At 41.0% G+C, this 20707-nt stretch overlaps 1 protein-coding gene across 5 annotated transcripts; it reads right to left on the bottom strand.

The window, feature by feature from the left end:
• Positions 1-979: 979 nt before the first annotated feature.
• Positions 980-20225, bottom strand: fas (Fas cell surface death receptor). Of its 5 annotated transcripts, none has more exons than XM_048270421.1 (9): positions 20048-20225; positions 19451-19541; positions 19231-19365; positions 6145-6256; positions 4141-4214; positions 3942-4037; positions 3307-3338; positions 2813-2828; positions 980-2352 (listed from the first exon to the last, which is right to left on the bottom strand). In XM_048270421.1, the coding sequence occupies exons 1-9, from the start codon at positions 20075-20077 to the stop codon at positions 2069-2071; spliced, it is 870 nt and encodes a 289-aa protein (XP_048126378.1). In that variant the 5' UTR covers positions 20078-20225; the 3' UTR covers positions 980-2068. The 5 variants fall into 5 exon arrangements, with proteins under 5 accessions (XP_048126378.1, XP_048126377.1, XP_048126380.1 ...); XM_048270420.1 differs by having other exon boundaries at positions 2813-2831; positions 20048-20223; XM_048270423.1 differs by having other exon boundaries at positions 4150-4214; positions 20048-20223.
• Between the last annotated feature and the right edge of the window lie 482 nt (positions 20226-20707).

The raw sequence follows: 20707 nt of genomic DNA, 5'->3' as shown, positions 1-20707 counted from the left end.
CCAGCAAGGAAATGTGAACGGCTATTCATTCTGCTGAATAAATGACATAGTTCACAACACAGTTGACAATAAAAATCCTTTTAGCTATATTGAATTCCTTTTGTCTTTATAGCAGTGTAGGTGCACATACACAGGTTTGGAAGCCATAAAATAGTGTATGTGTGCTTCACATGTGTACATATAATTTTCTTCCATATCCTTTTTAGTCATATTGTATAAATAGCTTTTGTGGCATATGCCTGGACTTTCACCTTGAAAAAGAGGGAGGCTCGTTACCATGGCAACCACTTTCAGTTCTCTCAGTGAATTTACATGCAGGTTGATTATTCACAGCGAACTCCTATGGTTCTTTTCTGCTGTGGCAAAGGGTTGTCATTCACAAGCCTCATAGCAGTGATAGTGACAGAGTGATGAATAACTGCTTCTCCTTTGTATTTCGTAAGTGGAATGTGTTCAAGTGTTTCATAAAGAAGCTCTATTTTGTCGAACTAATTCTTATTTCATTCACTGTTCTACATCTGTTTGTGCTGACATAGATGGTACCCTATACTGTCTCCGTCATAAATTAATTTGAATTGAAGTAGCTGTGTAGTTGTGAATTGTGTAATTCCTTTTTGAAAAAGCTGTTTTCTATACAGCACACAATTTATTCAGATTTTATCTAGGGCTAAACAGCCTTTTAAACAGATTCAAATAAACATGTAATGAAATCATGTAGGCTACCGCACTGACAAAAGTTAAGAGACGCAGAAGGTATGATCAGCTACTATTTTTCAGATGTGGAAATAGCAGTGCCATTGTGTGGTCTGAATGTAGTACTGCAAGCACTGTTCTTCTGGCACTTTAAACATTCCTCCAGTACTTCATTATCAGATTCAGTGCATATGGCCTCAGCACAAGTCATCATGTTGTTGGTGCCTGATTGGTGTTGGTGGTAACTACTAGTAAATATCAGTATTCAGTTCAGCCCGAGGCACAATTATCTCTTTAAAAATAGATATATTTAGTTCAACATAGACTAATAAACACACATTAAAAAATACAGAAATATACATAAAAAACATTACATACAACTGACCACATGACACTGGAATATTCTTCCATCCATAAAAGAATGCATGCATCTGTGCATCTGCTTACTCTACTGGAATGCATGTAATGAGTTCTTTGACGGTCCTTTCAGAGTATCTAATATTTTCATGGTTGAAAAAATAAACGGCATGTTTGATCCAGTGTATAAATGTTGGGGATTTGCCGTCTTTTCCATTTTATCACAATAAGCCATCCAGTGATGAGACTAACAAAGGCAATACTATCAGATTGTGCTTATTACATGTCTTGAGTATGATGTAATGGCAAATCACCCAGTTATAGAGCATCTTCTTCTTCTAATCTTATTAAACTCTGAATAAGGGGAGTGGGCCAATGATAGGCAGGGATGCATCAACACCAACTTGACAACACTTAACAGCTCGAAGTGATAATACTCATGACAACAGCAGACCCTTGCCCTTATCTCGCAATGTTATAGAAAGCAAGACGAACAATTCTAGCATCCAAATCCAGGTGATCAAGCAGAATGACAGAGCCTCTACCTTGTTTGCATATTTGAAATCAATCAGACCTATGACACGTTTTGTGTGGGATATAGAGAAACTCCTAGTGCTGCATTGGTGTTTGTAGGCTTTTCAATTGTATAGGTTGTTCATTATTGGTCAATAGATTGGTCATTAGATAGCCAAAAATATGAATTACTTTTTAACCCACAAGACGCTCCAGGGACTGTTTTCTTATCTTCACAAACTCAAAAACAGTAAGTGTCACTGATGAACCAGGTCACTGATGAACCAGGTACATTAATTGTGGGTCATTTTCAGCTCTTAAATTACAAACAGTTTATGAGGGAGAATGGGAAATGAGACACAAATATATACTGTACATTTTCCAGGTAACAGCATACAATACGTAATGTAGAAAAAACACCTTTCATTACCTCTTATGGTACAAAACATCAGCAAATCCCTAAGATATATATAGGTACATATCTGACGCCACCTATCAGGCCCTATCAGACATCAACTTTTGGCGAGATGAGACGTTCAATCTTATCAGCCTTCTGGTTCAAGTTACACTTGCGGAGTGTTTGACAGAGGGTCTCACTGGCTTGGTCCAGACCTTGCAGTTCTATCCAGGCAATAAGAAGGCTTCTGGTCTGCTCCTCTGCAGTAGGATTGTCGTGCTTGTGTCGAACCACCTGGACATTATCCATCCCAGTCCTGTCGGCAACCTTCACCATGTCACTCCAAGACAGAAGGTCAACAATATCGCCTATGAATTGCTTCAAGTCGATGCCTGTAAACGGATACGATACATAACATATAAAACAAAAAATAAATCCCAAACCATTAGTTATGTTTCATCCACAAGAACCTGGGTATTGTAGCTAGAGTATGTTTTTTGGGCATTTTTGGCCTTTTGTCTACACACAAACTGAAAACTAATGAGAAACTCCTCCAAGTTTTTCAAACTTTGTCGAAGTATTTCTTTCTTCTATTTAGGAGGACTGCGTAACAACAATAGAACTGAATGACTTTTGGGAAAGCCCTCAGAGACCCGATTCAAATCTGACCCGTTGTCATTTCCCGATTCTATCTAATCCCATCTCTGTTTCTCCCACTCGATTCATGTCACTCTTCACTGTCCCATACATTTACTGTAAAAAAAAAACTGAATGACTTTTACACATTACAGTCTTGCAATCATAAACAGTACAGAAAGTAAGGGGAAACAGTGAGGGAATTAATTCACCTACCTTTTAGCGGTATTTTCTGCTAAAAATAAAAAGATTTTGGGTAGAAGTTAGTAATGGCCATATCACACTCAGCAAACAAATATGCATGTAACATAAGAATATATTTTACACATATGAAAGAATTTCCCTTATCTTACACTACAGAATGTGTATACATTTTCACCAAAAAGTAGTTGTACTAGTGTGCACATCCCCACCGGTGAGGTGCAGGGCAAATGGAACTAGAACTCAAAAAGGATGAAATGCCCACACTCTGCTAAAAACTCCCATACATTTATTGTGTGCTGCAACGTTTCGACCCGTCTGGGTCTTCCTCAGGCAAAAATCTTCTTTTTTTTTGCCTGAGGAATACATTTTCACCAAATACATTATAAGACATACATCGATGCACACCTTTTCAGCAGTAATATGTGGACACTATTTTTTCATGCATGCTTCACTTCCACCACAAAACCACAAGATGGCCATGAAAGGCCAACTTCTCATGGACTCACCTCTGGATGATCTGCAGCTGCCAGCCTCTGGGCTATAAAATGGGAAATTACATGAGTTGATTAATGTGAGTTGATTAACAGAGATTGTTGGCAAAATGTACCATTTACAATTGGGTCTATTCCACTACACTGGTCAAATCCATCCACTGTTCCCAGACAGGCCATCAAGAAAATTCAGATTTTTGCAGAAACACAAACTGTTAACTAGTCAAATAACTGTCTAGATATTCAAGGCTATAAGATGTATATCTAGAATTACATGAAAAAACCCATGTTGTGTAAGCCAAAGATTTTAGTGCTCTAGTATCTTTAGTGTAAACCTGACTCCCTGATTTTGACAACTGATGTTGTCATAGCAACACAGACTTAAATTCTCACTTCCTCCCATAGGAAACAACAAATCTTTTGGCTTAATAGCTTTGCCCCACCACTTTACATTTGTACAAATTACAAATGTGGTTCTTATGCGTGTCTGCAATGCTGTGGTTGTTATTCAAATGGTAATATGGACATAAATTACTTGACAAGGGATATTCCAGACATTGCAGGCAATCTAAATTTCTTTCTGTGGCTACTATGAGATCTACTGTATGTTTTTATCCCAAAATGTTAACTGTCTGCAATATGGTACTCACCAAAACAAAACTTCTTTTTCCACCAAAGGGCACCACAAATCAGAGCAACAACAACAACAACAGCAACAGCAGCACCAATAGCAATACCAGCTGTGTCTGAAAAATACACAGTACACCTTATCAATATAGTCACTAGTAATATGAATATGAATTCTACTTAGTGTGGATATCTTGTTGTGAGCTTTAGTTTATAAACGACCCTTAGCACCAGAATGTTTCTTGCAGACAGTGTTGTTCCTGGGTGTGCATGGTTCCTCCTCTCCCAACTCACATCTGCAATGAGAAACAGAATCAGTTACTGCATCTCGTAACAATGAGAAACAGAATCAGTTCCTGCATCACAATGAGAAACAGAATCAGTTACTGCATCTCGTAACAATGAGAAACAGAATCAGTTACTGCATCACAATGAGAAACAGAATCCGTTACTGCATCACAATGAGAAACAGAATCAGTTACTGCATCTCGTAACAATGAGAAACAGAATCAGTTACTGCATCTCGTAACAAGGGAATAGTGCTCTACCATCCTATTCCAAATCACTGGGTTTGCACAATAGGGTTGGGCGATTTGGACTTAAAATCATACCGAGATATTTTATGGTAATGCTATAATGACATGAAAATAGTATTCCCATTCAACACATCTTTTTGCCACAAGTCACATCAACATACACAGTCCTGACTGCCAGGCAAACACAAACAATAACCATCATGAAAGGCTAAACTATAGCAAACTAGATGTACTGCATAGTGGTACAAAATATGACCGCCACTCAGTCCTGCACATTTCCTCCGCTTGTCAATTTGTCTCCATCTCCTACTCCATCCCCTACTCTTGCAACCTTTGTGTATACACTACTCAGAAAAAGTAAGGGATATTTGGCTTTCGGGTGAATTTCAGGATGAACCTAAAATCCACTATAATTTTTACAGGGGAACTTAATGTGACCTTCTCTAAACTTTTGAACGTGCATGTCCAACAGTTCAATGTATCAGTACCTTCTGTATTGAAACATTCAATTTCACCCAAAAGCCAGATATCCCTATGGGGTAATGGGGTGTGTCGTGTGTGTCTGTGTTTATGTTTGTGTGTGTGTTTATGTGTGTGTAAGTTTATGTGTGTGTGTGTGTGCGTCCATGCGTGCATGTGTATATGTGAGTGTGTGTGTGCATGTGCCTCAGGTCTCGCAGCACCCGCCAAGCACCAATGGCAAGTAGATTTTTGCATTGCCGGCTGAATTATAGCAGGTACTGTGCCACAGGATTTATTTTCCGATAATGGGGGACAATACATTTTATTAGGCTATACGGCTACTTGCCAATATGAGAAAAGTAAACTTCACAAGTCTTACAGTTATTTGGTTACCCTTTCATGCATGAGAAAACAAATAGATCACCACACAAATAGACTAGAACTTGAAAGCTAAGCTAAGCGAACGGAATGATATGAAAGACGTGGTTCACAGCTCAAAACCTGTTGCCACTGTCATTATATTTTTGCTGCAGTCATTATAGCAAAGATCCTTGATTACTGACCAAGATAGAGTAAAGTAATTCATTCGCTCCGCTTCAACACTGTCTGATTATAGGCTACAAAATTATTGGACCTCTGAACATTGGGAAGGCCATTTGAATGGAACTTGTAGCGGAACTTGCAAACTTCGGCAGCGTTCTAAAAAGCTGTAAAATAGGCTAATGATAGGCAACTTTCAAAATAATTCTAAAAATCATTGTTTAGCTTTGGCCTGGTCATTTTTTTTCATCTACCAGCCACTTTGGCTAGTAGGCCAAAAAGTTAATTTCGACCCCTGGTGTGCCTGTTTGCCTGCATGCACCTTTTTGTGTGAGTATGTGTGGATGTGTTTGTGTGTGTGTGTGTTTGTGTGTGTGTGTGTGTGTGTGTGTCTGTGCATGCGTGCATGCCTGCTGGTGTGTTTATGTGTGCGTGTGTGCATTCGTTCATGTGTTTATGTGTGTGTGTCTGCGTGCGTGTGTGCACGTGCCTGTGTGTGCATAAGCGTGCATGTACTGATATGATATATAATGATACGACACAGAAACGCCCTATTGTGCTAATCTTATATTTATGATTACCAGTATTTAGTACCAATGTCAATATTTTCATTCAATGTTTCCAAATTCTCAGAAATGATTTTTGAGTTTAGTTTATGTGGAAATGACCAATTAAGCATAATACTCACTCTTCACACTGATGACATGCTTTACAATGCTCCCCTTCGCAGAAGTAACCCTTCTTGCATGTACATATAACGTCAGATGTGGTTGTACAATGTCTTTCCTCCTCTAGATTGGCTAACAAAGACAACAACCAATATCATTAGAGTTTGAAGCAAACACAACACAGCTCACAAATTCATCAACACAAATATTCAGCAGTGGATATTAACTGAAGATGGATTTTATTTTATTTTACTTTGTGGAGTAATAATAATAAAAAAAAAACATCCACACCATCTTGACGGCCGAAACTTTCTCTGCAACAATAGAAAAAAAACAGTCCCAACAACATACTTGGTGCTTCTTACGGTTCAAGCCATAAAAAAAAAAAATAGTGGTCCATTCCTGAACAACATGGAAGAAACTGTTGATACTATTTCTAATGTATTCACTGTGGTGCATTCAGAGTAGACTAAAGAGAGAGGGAGAGAGATGGAGAGAGAAAAAGAGCACATGATGATGCCAGTTGGGCAGGAATGGAAGGTAGCATATGAGTGAGGAAAGAAACATTGAGGAAATAAGGACTTATCCAGTTAAAAACACAGACACGTGCAGAGAAGGGGGGCTACAGGGGCTCTAGCACCTGCCCTTTTGCCCCTTTGATGTCCATGTGCCCTTTTGACAACACCCGTTTTTTACTTTTTAAAATTTGTAAAAAGTTCCAAGGTGCACGCAGGCACAGTGCTGCAGGCATGGAGGTATTATATATATATAAACTTTATTATAAACTTTATTACAGGCTCAAGGCCCACAGAAGACAATACTGTACACAGATCAATAAAACATCACACATTCATATATACACATTCTATACAGCAACAACAGAAGAATAGAGCTAATGAAGGCACAGATACCAGTGTTCCCATATTTTTTGACATGTACCTCACAGAGCTCTGACTTGGATCTACTATCTGAACAATAAGCTCATTCATGGATCGGTCCAGCCTGTTCATAAACTTGAAAGTGAGATTTCTCACCAAAGCCATGAAAGTAGTTAAACCCAGCCTACAGAACAGCTGGCTTGCCCTGGTACTTCTTGGTTTCTTCAAGAGAATCCTGAGACAGTCATTATAGGCTACTTTTAGCTTAAGCAGGCTCTCCTTCTTATATCTAACCCAGAGAGGAGCTGTGTAAAGAGGGGAGCAGTAAGTTCGAAACAGGTTGATTTTAACATCTGTAGTGCAGTGATGGAATTTTCTAGCCAGCATGTTGGCTTGGACATATAGCACTCTCCTTTGTCTGCTCATGTCAGCATCATCCTCCAGTGTATCTGTTAGGATGTGCCCCAGATATTTTGTGGTATTAGCTACTCCCAGCTCTTCTCCAGATAGATAGAAAGAAGGGAATTTAATGTTTAAATCATCTTTTGTTCTACATATCATAACCACACTTTTCTTTGCATTATATTTAATATCAAATTCTACCCCATAATCAGAACAGATATTAAGTAGCTGTTAGAACCCACTGCTGCTTGGTGATAGAATGGTTAGGTCGTCTGCATATAAAAAATGATTAATCAACATTTCTCCAACCATACAGCCGGTTTGGCATGTCCCCAACTGCCTGGACAGGTCATCCATGTAGGCATTAAATAAGGCTGGTGTTAAAATCCCCCCCTGCCTTACCCCATTACTAACATAAAAAGATGTAGATAGAGTGTTCCCCCATTTAACCCGCACACTTTGGTTAGAGTACCAAAAAAGGCTAAGATTAGGTACCAGGCTGCTGGGGACATCCCTGTGCATGAGTTTATTAAACAATTTAAAATGATTAATGCGGTCAAACGCCTTGGACGCATCAATAAAACCTAAAAGCGTAGTAGAGCCCTGACTTCTATATGCCTCAACAACCTCTTTCAGTGCATAGATACATTGGTCAGTGCTATGTTTGGGCTTAAAGCCAAACTGATTATCAGTGGTGGATATACAGTCACTTATTTTGTCAAGAATTAGACTTTCAAGAACTTTTGAGATAATGCTGGCAAGGGCTATCGGTCTATAATTATCAATACTACCAACCTTACCAGCTTTGTCCTTGATTACTGGAACCAGAATGACTGACATCATGGAATCAGGCAATATTCCATGGCACACCAGCCCAGAGAAACAAATAGACAGTAGCACTGCTAACCTGGGGCCAGCTAGCTTTAGGTGCTCAGATGTAATGTTATCCATGCCACAAGCTTTTCTGTCGGCAAGTTGCCCTATGGCCTTAACAACTTCATTTGGATGAAAATAGATATATTTGTCCTCTATCACACCAACATCATAAGGCTCACTCTTTATACAGTTGAATAACGCTGAATAATGCTGCCTCCAGAGGTCAACAATGTCCTCTGGTGCAGTCACCCCCTCAATGTTACATGGGAGAGCGGTCTTGGTTCTATTAAGGGTTTTCACCTCATTCCAGAAATTAATTATGTTATTTTTAAGCAAGTAGTCAGCCATTGAGGAAGCACTTAGCGCCTGCTCATGCTTAGTTATATACCGCAATGCATATTTATATTTGGCATTCATTTTCTTTTTATGCTCAAGCTCAGGTCCCTGTCTGGGCCGCCCAGCTAAAACCCAGGCTTTATAAGCCATATTGGCTTCAGTATGATGGTTTGCAACAAAATTATTCCACCCAGGCTTTATATTCCTGGTTTTCCTGGTCTGCGTGAATAAGGACCCACTAGCCTCAATTAAGGCTTTCGATATGTCATTATACATATCACATAAACCATTCCTGTGAGAAGTGTCCCCACAATTCATATCGGTGCACCAAATGGCAGTCATAGGTAGCTGCAATTTACTCATAACAGCATCAGAATTAAAACAGTATTTAAGAACATCACCCTCAGCTAGTTTTCCCCAATTTATTTTGGCCTCATAAGCCTCTTCATTTTTAACTACCTTGGGGACATTTTGCACATTCAACACCATAGCTATAGGAATGTGGTCAGTGGTAGCTAATCCATAACAAATCTCAATGCTTTGTAAGGAGGCATGAGCATCAGCAGTAGATAAAACATGGTCTAGCCATGAAGTGGTATTCCAAGCTTCACTAATGTATGTATAACTAGTGTCAGGCAGGAAGGTTTTACTGGAGATGACAAGGTTACTATCTTTGGAAAATCTCAACATATATTTATAAAACAAAGACTTGCTATCTGCCAAGTCAGCATTAAAATCACCTAAGACATAAATACATGTTGAGCTGTTGTCTTCGATGAAAGACTGAATACAAGCAAGCCTGCTAACATACTCATCCACATGATCATATGATTGATAGGGTGTATATACATTAAGAATAATAAAAATCTTTCCATTGAAATTAAATTCTAAGCCAATGGCCCAGTCCCCGTTGAAACGCACAACTTTCACCATAGAGTCATATTTTACATTCCACAAGATCGCCACACCTCCAGCAATCCTACCTTTTACGATCTTGGTGCTGAGGTCAGTAGTTGATTCACCAGCACCATGGAAGTCGGGGTGCAAGTCATTTAGTTTGTCCAAGTCTTGTTTGGCCAGCCAGCTCTCCTGAATGCACAGCACATCACTGTCACCCAGCAAAGCATCAACAACAAGGCGCCTGGCCTTGTCAGCTGCCGTGTGACCAACTCGGAGACCACGAGAATTGTAGGACACCACACGCATTTATGCACTTTTGTCAATCCCAGCGGAGCCGCTGGTTCGCGCAATCGGTGAAGGGACCGACGGACCCGTGTGTGCTCCATGGGAGAGCACCTGCTCTCCGGTTGACTTGGGTAGATTCGCCCCGCCTACCCCTTTGGCACGTCGGGGCTCGAAGTAACGTCGGATGACTGACCCAGCAGACCAAAACACAGGGTTGTACATTTCCTTCCACTCGTTCCATTCTGCTGTAACACAGAAGGAGCTGAATCTGCTGTTAGGGATGTCTATTTTCCTACACTTCACCTCACGCTTCATCTGCTCTTGAAGAAAAAGACGCAGAGTATCAGCTTCAAGGTTCGCGTTCAATTTAGTGGCAAAGACACTGACCATCTTCGTGCCCACAGTTGACAGATCATCGTTGTTAATCACCGCGGTCCCAGTGATGCCAGTCATCTTTCGTGTATACCGTTTCCCTTCATAAGTTTTTACAGACCGTTTGCGGCCCTTTTTCACCATTTCACCAGAGTACTCCAACTATTTTTCTTAGCCGTTTCCTGGGCAGTTTCCCCCTCGCATGCAGAGGCCAACAAGGCTGATGCTCCTCTAGTTGGTCCCTCCCGCTGTGGGGTTTTGTCCATAGGAAAAATATCCTCTGGCATATCCGTCTCCGTCTGAGCCACAGGCCTACTTGGTCGTGGATCTTTATTACGCCGTGGATCCTCGTCGTCAGGCCAACGAGGAGTAGACACTGCCGGCTGACCTGCAGTGGGGAAGTCAGCACTCCCACTGCTCACCACCCCACTGATTTTAGGGTTTTCCACCGCCGCCAGTCGTTGGGTGAGGGAGTCTGGTATCCCCAGCAGTTTTTCACAAGCAGTCGCCTGCGAGGTGATTGACATCCGCAAAAGTTCAATGTCGCCGTTTAGTTGCATAATCCGCCCCAGTAGCGCAGAAACATCCACATGCTTGAATGAGACGGGAGGCAGTTCGTCAATGTAGTGCGAGACAAATCTTGGCAACTCCACGTTCTCTTTGAAGACAGCCAGGCACATTTTGATGTACAGTTCATCTTTCTTCTCTCCCCTGTGGGAGGACCAGCGTTTGTTGTCAGGAAACAACTCTGCCATCACAGCCTTCGAGTCTTCAATGCGTTGTTGACTGAAGCTAGATTTAACCAACTTAATGATGTTATCTTGGTCAAGAGTTCTCGACTTAATCAGGAGAAAGTTTAACAGTTCATCTTCCACGATTGTTAGACCATCGGAAGTTTGATAAATCACAGGTTTAGTGCGCACAAACGCACCTGGATCTGCCCGACGCTGCCGACCGTCGGTCGGCTGCAGGAGACGTTTGGGAGCACGGTAAGGTCACTTGGCAGTTAGCCTATCTGAACATGCAATAGTATTCAGCTTAGAGATAGAGAATAAAATGTTTAAAGTTGTTTAATGTTTAATGAAGTAGGCTATCAAACCCGTTTTAACCATGTCATGGTCCATCCATTTCAATAACCTGGCAGCTTCGAAAATCTAAGGCTGAACGTTCATAACATATTCTGTTTAGGTTACTATGTTATAGTAGCTTAGGTTAGTAGACCTAGGGCCTGTACTACGAAGGGAGCTTAACCTACCCAGATGTAACCCAGGGTTACTTTGTTAAACCAGGGTTGACAAAACCTGGTTATCTTAAGTGGTGTTAATCGGTACTACGACGCTGATTATGAAGTTGATTTGTTGAGCCGGGGTTAACCTGTGCGCATTCACATAAAAGGGGCGGGTTGCAGCGCAAGTCACCACTTTCAATGATGACGCGATCACCTTATTTTACGGATGAGGAATGCACAATTATTATGACAAGTTATGAGGAATTAAAACCCACTCTACGACAAAAATCAAATACGTCGGCAGTGAGCAAAGCAAGGCTGTTGGCAACGTATTACAGATCGGGTAGGCTAAATGCCTAAAAGTAAAGTTTTATTCCCACATGTTCTTCAAATATGTGTTACGGAGGATTAGTAGCTTGCGGAATGTCTGAAATGAGTTGAAATAATTAAATAGCCTAATTTGAGTTCATAGAAAGGCCTACAGATGCAACCCAATTCAGAAGTGGGCATATAGATTACAGTAATAAGGATAATTGAATGTTTAAGTAGCCCCCATTGACTGATTTGGTGTATGCCTAATCCTGTGAACATTTCAGATGCAACACCATTGCCAAACGCACATGGCAGCAGGTGAAAATGAAACACAAAAACATTATTCAGAATAGTAGGTTTATATAGTTATAGCTTGCATTAATATTTCTTAATTATGAAATCATGTAGGCCTAGCTTATAGCCTTCACTTGGCCTCTGTTTTACAGCTAACAAGAAACAGGTGTCTTGAACACTACTGTAGGAGGAAAGGCACCAGAGTGTTTTACAGTAGCAGAGGAGTTGGCCATACATCGCAAATAATAGTGGAAGGCCGATTATGGAGGGTTGAGGGAGGCATTCGGTTGGATTCTGGTGCTGTGTAAATGTGTAGCCTTTATGTGCAGGGTACAGTAATATGACATTCAATTCAACAAGTTTGTTAAAATGGTGATTTTTATTTATTAGGCCTACTGTAGGCTATGTCCTATTTATTTTAGGCTATTCTTGCTCAGATGTTCAGCATACTGTAGGCCTATGTCCGATTTATTTTAGGACATACAGTATTCTTGCATCACCGATTGAATACATGAATGTCCACGTCACGGGCATTGCTATGAGGCGTCTTCCTAGATCATCTGACAAAGATAACGAATTCCCTCGGCTGACAATCTATATCTTCATAGAGAATATCGTCGGGTAGGCTATATATATTTTCTGGCGGTCTCTAAAACCCTAAGCCCTGCGAAGAGAGTCCCTCACGATTTGCGGCTCCAATGTCGTATGGATCATCCAGATGCGCCCGACATGTCTCGGGAGAAATTGTTAGTGGAGGGGTGGTACTTATAAAGGGTGTGGTCAACGGAAACCTTGGGTTAACCAAGAACATAACCTGGTCGGAGCAGGTTTGAGATGCAGCGTAAATTGCCATGGCAGTAGCCTAGAAATCTAGACGCGCCCCTAGCGGCAGCGAATTACATTTGCTGCCAGGGCTAGTCTAGCAACTCTCCGTTGGCTTGTGAGCTCCAGAAATCGAAACTTAATCAGGCCAATGAAATCGTGTATAGAGTCGTTAGGTGGGTTTAACATAATGATTGATGGCAGAGTTGCATCGGTTTGGCTTGAATTCCCTGCTACTTGAAAACAAATAAGATGGATGTTGCTGCTGGCGAACAGTGTGACACGAGTTAAGCTTTTATTAAGTTGGCAAACGTTTGAACTAGCCAACTAGCTCCGCTGGTGGGAAACGCATGGGACTCATAGCGCTGCCGCTGTCCTATTGCGTGCAGAGGGAATTTGAAAGACAACTGATTATCCCGCCCCTCGGACTGAGCGCTGCGAACGGTGAGTGTCCAGACCCTACATTTTAATAAGCCAGATAAGCCAGAAACCCCGCTTCGTAGTACAGGCCCCTAGTTCATAAAACAGAGTAGGCAAACCTTTTCTAAATCGTCATAAGCCGACAACATAGGCTAATGTAGTTGTTTAACTAACCCAACTCCACACGTCGTTCTCTGTTTACAGTGGGATACATTACGCGTCATTTCACTCAGTGGCCACACGCACAGCACGTGAATCTGCAAGACACCAGGGGCCTGTACTACGAAGCGGGGTTACTGGCTTATCTGGGTAACTTCGAGAGCAACTTGATCACGTGTGGCGTAACTTCCCGATTAACCCATACTACAAAAGGTGGATAGGTTTTAACCGAGGTATGCTGCCATGGCAATTTACGCTGCATCTCAAACCTGCTCCGAGCAGGTTATGTTCTTGGTTAACCCGAGGTTTCCATTAACCACACCCTTTATAAGTTCCACCCCTCCACTAACAATTCAAGACAATGTCGGCATACCTGGATGATCCATAGCCTACGACATTGGAGCGCAAATCGTGAGGGGCTCTCTTCGCAGGGCGAGGGGTTTTAGAGACCGCAATATATTCTCTATGAAGATATAGATTGTCAGCCGAGGGAATTCGTTATCTTTGTCAGATGATCTAGGCAGAAGTCTGTAATGTCACCAGTCATAGCAATGCCCTTACGTGGACATTCATGTATTCCATCTAATCGGTGATGCTGAACATCTGAGCAAGAATACTGTATGTCCGAAAATAAATCGGACATAGGCCTAGCCTACAGTATGCTGGACATCTGAGCAAGAATAGCCTAAAATAAATCGGACATAGGCCTAGCCTAGGCTACAGTAGGCCTAATAAATTAAAATCACCATTTTAACAAACTTGTTGAATTGAATGTCATATTACTGTACCCTGCACATAAAGGCTACACATTTCCACAGCACCAGAATCCGACCGAATGCCTCCCTCAACCCCGTCCATAATCAGCCTTCCACTATTATTTGCGATGGCCAACTCCTCTGCTACTGTAAAACACTCTGGTGCTTTACAGTAGTGTTCAAAGACACCTTTTTCTTGTTAGCTGTAAAACAGAGGCCAAGTGAAGGCTATAAGCATAGGCCTACATGATTTCATAATTAAGAAATATTAATGCAAGCTATAACTATAAACCTACTATTCTGAATAATGTGTTTGTGTTTCACTTTCACCTGCTGCCATGTGCGTTTAGCAATGGTGTTGCATCTGAAATGTTCACAGGATTAGGCATACACTAAATCAGTCAATGGGGGCTACTTAAACATTCAATTATCCTATTACTGTAATCTATATGCCCACTTCTGAATTGTGTTGGCATCTGTAGGCATTTCTCTGTACTCAAAATAGGCAATTTAATTATTTCAACTCATTTCAGACATTCCGCAAGCTATTAATCCTCCGTTACACATATTTGAAGAACATGTGGAAATAAAACTTTACTTAGGCATTTAGGCTACCCGATCTGCAATACGTTGCCAACAGCCTTGCCTTGCTTTGTTCACTGCCGACGTATTTGATTTTTGTCGTAGAGTGGGTTTTAATTCCTCATAACTTGTCATAATAATTGTGCATTCCTCATCCGTAAAATAAGGTGAACGCTGTCATCACTGAAAGTGGTGACCTGCTTCAACCAACCCTTTTATGTGAACGCAGACAAACTCCAATTAGGTTAACCCCGGCTCAACAAATCAACTTCATAATCAGCGTCGTATTACCGATTAACACCACTTAAGATAACCAGGTTTTGTCAACCCTGGTTTAACAAAGTAACCCTGGGTTACATCTGGGTAGGTTAAGCTCCCTTCGTAGTACAGGCCCCAGCTTGCTAATGGTGGTAGTTCACTCATGTAGCCTATGTTAGGCATTAATTTTGATAGAGAATACATAATCAAAATTGTAATCAAAATTAAGTTTTAAAATAAAGTTAACACGTTTTCTGAAAATTTTCTTCTATGTGCCCTTTTCAAAAATTTGAGCCCCTGTCCCTTCAAAGGTCTCTGCAACCATGGTAATCTGGCCACACAACCCAAAAGGGACTGTGCAGCATCTTTCTCTGCTAGATTGGCTAACAAAGACAACAACCAATATCATAGAGTTTGAAACAAACACAAAACAAGCCACATGTTCATTTCATACAAATGTTCAGCAGTGGATATGGATTGTTATTGTATTTTATTTCAGTTTGTGGGATAAAGGTTTGTAAAAGCTTATACAATCTAATTGATCTACTGGACTAAAATGGAAATTAAACATTTCAGTCTTGATGTATATTGTCTCTCCTACAATGCTGGTTAAACTTTACTATACCACCCGTGACGGACTGGACGTTCTGGCATTTGGGCAGATGCCAGAAGGGCCGCGGCTCCTCGTGGGCCGGCATATCACGGAGCGGCATGCTTGTCGGGTTTGCGCGGCCCATTTATCGTAAAGACGGTTTTACAATATCTCTCGGCCCACTATCAAGCATCAATAGTGTTGCATGACTTCGAATAAGCCATTTATCTCCAACTCCCTTTTCCTCCTACATCGTGGGAAACTGATCAGTATTTATACCAGACATGAGTCTCTACAGTACAGTCATGGTGACCCTCAATATTTACATCAGTCTACATTCTTTTGTTACCTTATTCAATCAAATGATTTAAAGGTGCATTGTTTGAAATTGGAATACAATAAATATGCTGCCTGTATCTTTTATTTTATTATTGGTTTACAAAAGTTAGGCTACATGAAGCAATGACTTCTGGGAATTTCAAAACCGAATGCGTCTACTTCCTTTAGCACGGGGAATTGCCGATCTAGCATGCCTTGATCCTCGGAATTTTCCCCTTATAAAAGCTAATAAACTGCCCCCAAATGCACTTCGAAACATAAGAGAATGTCTGCTTAAATTCAGTGAAGGTGCTACGGTTGAAAATCTACAGTCGGAATTTACACATCTCGCCACACACTGGGACAGCCTGAAAAAGTCTCCTCTAAACGAGTATACAGTCAAAGCGTCGGACTTTGATGATGCCGCGGAGATACAGAAATAAACCTGGTGAGCAAGAAATGTGCTACCTGCAAGAATTGTGCAATCTGTTGCTATTTCCTTCTCCAGCATTTAAACCTCTTTACCTGTGCCTACAACTATATATGGTTAGCAAATGAATTCCTACTAACACTGTCATGTACTCAAGTGGCATGCACTCCTAAATTCACCAAAAATCGCCTAAGGACACGATTGTCACAGGATAATTTGGAGGCCTTTATGCTGATGGCGACAGAGAAAGAGGTCCTATAATGAACTTGGATGCTGATGACGTGATAGACAGGGTTGCGGAGAAGAGCAAGCTCCTTCGCACCTTGTTAACTGCATGACGTTAATTAAGACACGTTTGTGGAGCGGCTGCTCTGATGGGTTTCCCGTTTACCAACAAAACTAGGCCTACATTCGCGCGCAGCCGTGGGGCAGAAGACGCTTGGTGCCACAACGTTATAAACTTGACTTAAATAGTCGGCTGCTGTAAGCTACAATCGGAATGTTTTATATACCCTTGGTCCCCTGTTGTCTCACTGATAATAACATCTCATTTCAGGCTATATTTCAGAGTTTGCTGTTCATTTGCATTAACATCGTATTTTGTCATTTTTGGCAAAGACATGCATTCCTTTAGGGATATTGAACATATTGAACATTCTCTAGCCATCGTTATTTCGAATTGGTGCAGTTTTCAGCACAAAAACTAATTTTGTTCTTTTCATGGAGAGCACTGCTCTATGCTGTTCTATGGTGCTTTCTGCCTCTTGCGCACGCATGTTTTTGTGACGTTGCATAGAAATCGATGTAGCCTATTCTAGGCTATTCTTCTTTCATTTTCATATTTCATATTGCATTCATTTTTTTGGAGTTGTGCATTGATATATCCATGTTCCTGGTTCAGTCTTTATGCATATTAAAGTTAGAGTTCATCACCAATGGTGCTACAAATGTGTGATGTCCGTGCATGTGAAGTTATATCTGTGTGTTGCGGGCACATGCGCGTGCATGTGCGTCCCCATGTGGGCCGCTGGTTGGTGAAAATACCAGGGCCGTTTTTTAATCCCAGTCCGTCACTGTATATCACACTACACTATACGATTTCTATACCCAGATTATCTAGCATCAACCATCTGAAGGCCAACTATTGTTACCTAGCGTCACATATACCGGTATTTGCTTTATCTGTATGGATTTAATGAAATGAATGTTGGCAGAAATAACTACAGAAATAACTATGTAGGCTCTAAAACATCCATTATCACTGTAAAACCACATGTGCTCTTCACCACTGTTCACAAAACATAACATATAACAAAACATATAACTGATGTGAGGAGGAGTGTCATTAGCATTTGCATTTACATCTATTCATTTAGAAGACGCTTTTATCCAAAGCGAGTGAAAATGAGGATTAACCCTTTAGCCGCCAGGGTTTAAAAAAAATAAATTGGATTTTTTCATCAAAATTTCAAAAGGCCATGGCTTGCAAGTGGTCAGAGATAAAGTCCTACTGTAAATGTGAAAATCATTGAGTATGAACAGAAGTTTATGAAGGGGGTAAATTTACTCATCTAATTAGCATATTATGACGTCACTGGATGGGAACCACCATGAATTATGCACATTTCAGTAAATACTGGATGTTGAACATATTTGAGCACTTTTACTTTCTTTTTTTTCATTTCACCCACATAACAAATGAACAGGAAAACAGTCACATGTAAACCAACAATAGTAAACTATTACTATAATCACAAACCCTATGCTACTATACAATAAAGTAGCCTGGTCAAAACAGTTCCTATCGCGGGTGACTAGTTTTTCAGAGCCCTATTTTTACAATGCTGTCTGCTGTCTATACCACGCCCATTACGGACACTATCATCACTATTGCCACTGGCACCTCCAGCTATGTTGGGCAGAGGGTCGAAATAAGCATGGTATGCTTAGTGGACACTGTCGCAAAGATGCACCTCCATTCACAGACGCTCCGTGACTATCAGTCAATAGACGATCGATCATATTCTCCAAAAGGCAGATATTCTCCTTCAGAATCAGAATAGGTGAATAACAGATCCAAGACTTCATCACACGTGATTTTTTTTTCAACATTTGGTGTATTTCTGCTTCAATTTGTGCAAAACTATGGCCCGACCGCTTCCGCGTTATGGAGGAAATGCACGTCTGGTGGTAACATTTGTGCTGGTTGATTGAAAAGCAGACTTGTTTTTGACCATGTGTCATGGTTTCACCGCACTAGCCGGGAGGTCCGTTAGGAGAGTGATGCAAACCATGATGCAACCCAGTTTTTTGTGACCTTAAGTAGCAAGAGATAAGGAGTCAAATTTGATGTTGATGATGTGATGTATACTTTGTTTGGCTGGGAAACCTGGTAGCTCGGTCTTTGAGAGGTTTAGCTGGAGGTGATGGGCCTTCATCCATTTGGCTATGTCAGAGAGACAATCTGAGGTCCGTGTCAAGACCGTTGGGTCGCCAGGTGGGAATGACATAAAGAGTTGGGTATCATTTGCGTAGCAGTGATGTGAGAAGCCATGAGAAGTGATGAGAAGCCATGAAAAGCGGGGATAATCTGACTGAGAGGTGGTGTAAGAGAAGGGGCCCCAGCACCGAGCCTATAGGCACCCCGTCAAGATGGTAACATGCAGACGTCTGTCCTAGCCATGATACACTGAACGATGGCCCAGTGAGGTAGGAGGTAGGATTCAAACCAAGAGTGTGCTTTGGCTGTGATGCCCATGTTTGAGTTTATGGATAGTGGGATGCATTGGTTGACCATGCCTAAAGCAGCTGCAAATCGAGCAAGATGAGTATCAAGCTGTTTCAGTGGAGTGGCCAATTTTAGGGTTGGATTGATTATCCTAAATACCTTTAGAGTTGCATACAGTGCACTGCTCACACTTTTCCTGTGAATTTGCCTCTGCAGTATATGATGATCCTGTTTGGCAATGGTCACATTTAGGCTGGGGGTTGGCTGTGTCGCAGTGGCTGTAAACAAAATAACCTGACATGCACACAAACACAAATTAGAAAAATTTCAACAGTTTCATTGACAAGATAGATTCGAGGGTGGTCTTGATTTATTTTACCCTTGGGACATAGGCAGCATGTCTTCCCGTCGTGACTGTAATTCCCAGATAGACAGCTGAGTGATTGTCCCAATGGCAGACCGAAGACCACCTGCACATACAGTAGTGAAATGCACATTCAAGTTGCGCCTCACATTGCTCTAAGTGCCGGGCGAAAGTAGCGGAGAAGCGGACGAAAGTGCAGACCATGTCATATATGTTCGATTTCTATCAAATGTAATGCATATTATACTACATGTGACTACTAAGAAAAACCTCATCGACCAACCACTTTTACTAACACAAAAGCACAGTTCAACGTAGGTACTTCCTGGGAATGAAATCGAAAGTATTTTTGACAGACCATTGCAAACGAGTTTTGTTTTATCTATGTCTTAATGTCATTTGTTGTAATAAAATGTTGCTGAAGTTGGTTTAAAAACACATTAAATACAGACAAGTCTGCGAAGCCTGTTCACAAAAGTAGGCTAAGTTAAATGACAGAAAGTGCCATGGTAAAACTTCCCCAAATCACATAAACATTAGCCTACGCTAACGTTAGCCCAGGCTTTCAGACATGGCATGGCTGTAAGAAACAATCTGTTGAGATTGACTCACCAGTACGCAGACTATCACACTTTTAAACATGGTTACAAAGCCACAATTTAGTGGTCAGAATTCCTCAGCCGTCGAAGAAGGTAAAGTGTTTCTCAATTCTAACTCAAGACACCGCCTCGCTCGGCGCCTCCTTCCGAAATGACAGCCAAGCAGAGATGTGATGTATTAGGCTAGTCGATGGCCCCACATTTTTGAGATACCCCTACCGGAGGTAGAACTAAACCCAACAATGTTTTTCCTCATCTCTAAGGTCTCCCATATATGAAATGGATTCTTGGCTAAAAATATTTTACTGCTAAGATTGTTAAATTAACAGATATTGTTATACACCCCAAAACCAAAAAGACTTAAGGCATATAAACTAGTGCAGATCAATGAGAACAATGAGTCAGAGGTTCTGATCTCTGAGAACTTTGAAACGTGGCATGTGTAGGCTATAGTCAGGAAGTTGCTTTACCTATTAGAAAAGACTGGATGTAAATATCTTGATGTATGGAATAAATAGAGACATGTAAACATACACCTAAAATAAGCGGACATGCAAAAAAATGAATATCTACGCAGAATGTTTTCATTTACTTTAGCTGCTTTACCAGGGATTATCATAGAAACACATATGATGGCTTGTTGTAAAGGTGGGGTTGTACTGAATCCAATAAT

This window comes from Alosa alosa, chromosome 18, assembly GCF_017589495.1.
Source record: "Alosa alosa isolate M-15738 ecotype Scorff River chromosome 18, AALO_Geno_1.1, whole genome shotgun sequence".
In the NCBI taxonomy this organism is placed as follows: domain Eukaryota; kingdom Metazoa; phylum Chordata; class Actinopteri; order Clupeiformes; family Clupeidae; genus Alosa; species Alosa alosa.
Note: the sequence above shows the minus strand (reverse complement) of the source record. Positions and strands in the feature narration are given on the sequence as shown.

What these genes read in the sequence shown, in the direction of transcription:
- fas (XM_048270420.1), bottom strand. Translation starts at nt 20,077, where the DNA reads ATGTTTAAAAGTGTGATAGTCTGCGTACTG. An exon ending in ATGCTGCCTATGTCCCAAGG is followed by an intron (nt 19,366 to 19,450) that starts GTAAAATAAATC and finishes TGTGCATGTCAG; the next exon opens with GTTATTTTGTTTACAGCCAC. An exon ending in GAAAAAGAAGTTTTGTTTTG is followed by an intron (nt 3,339 to 3,941) that starts GTGAGTACCATA and finishes CCCATTTTATAG; the next exon opens with CCCAGAGGCTGGCAGCTGCA.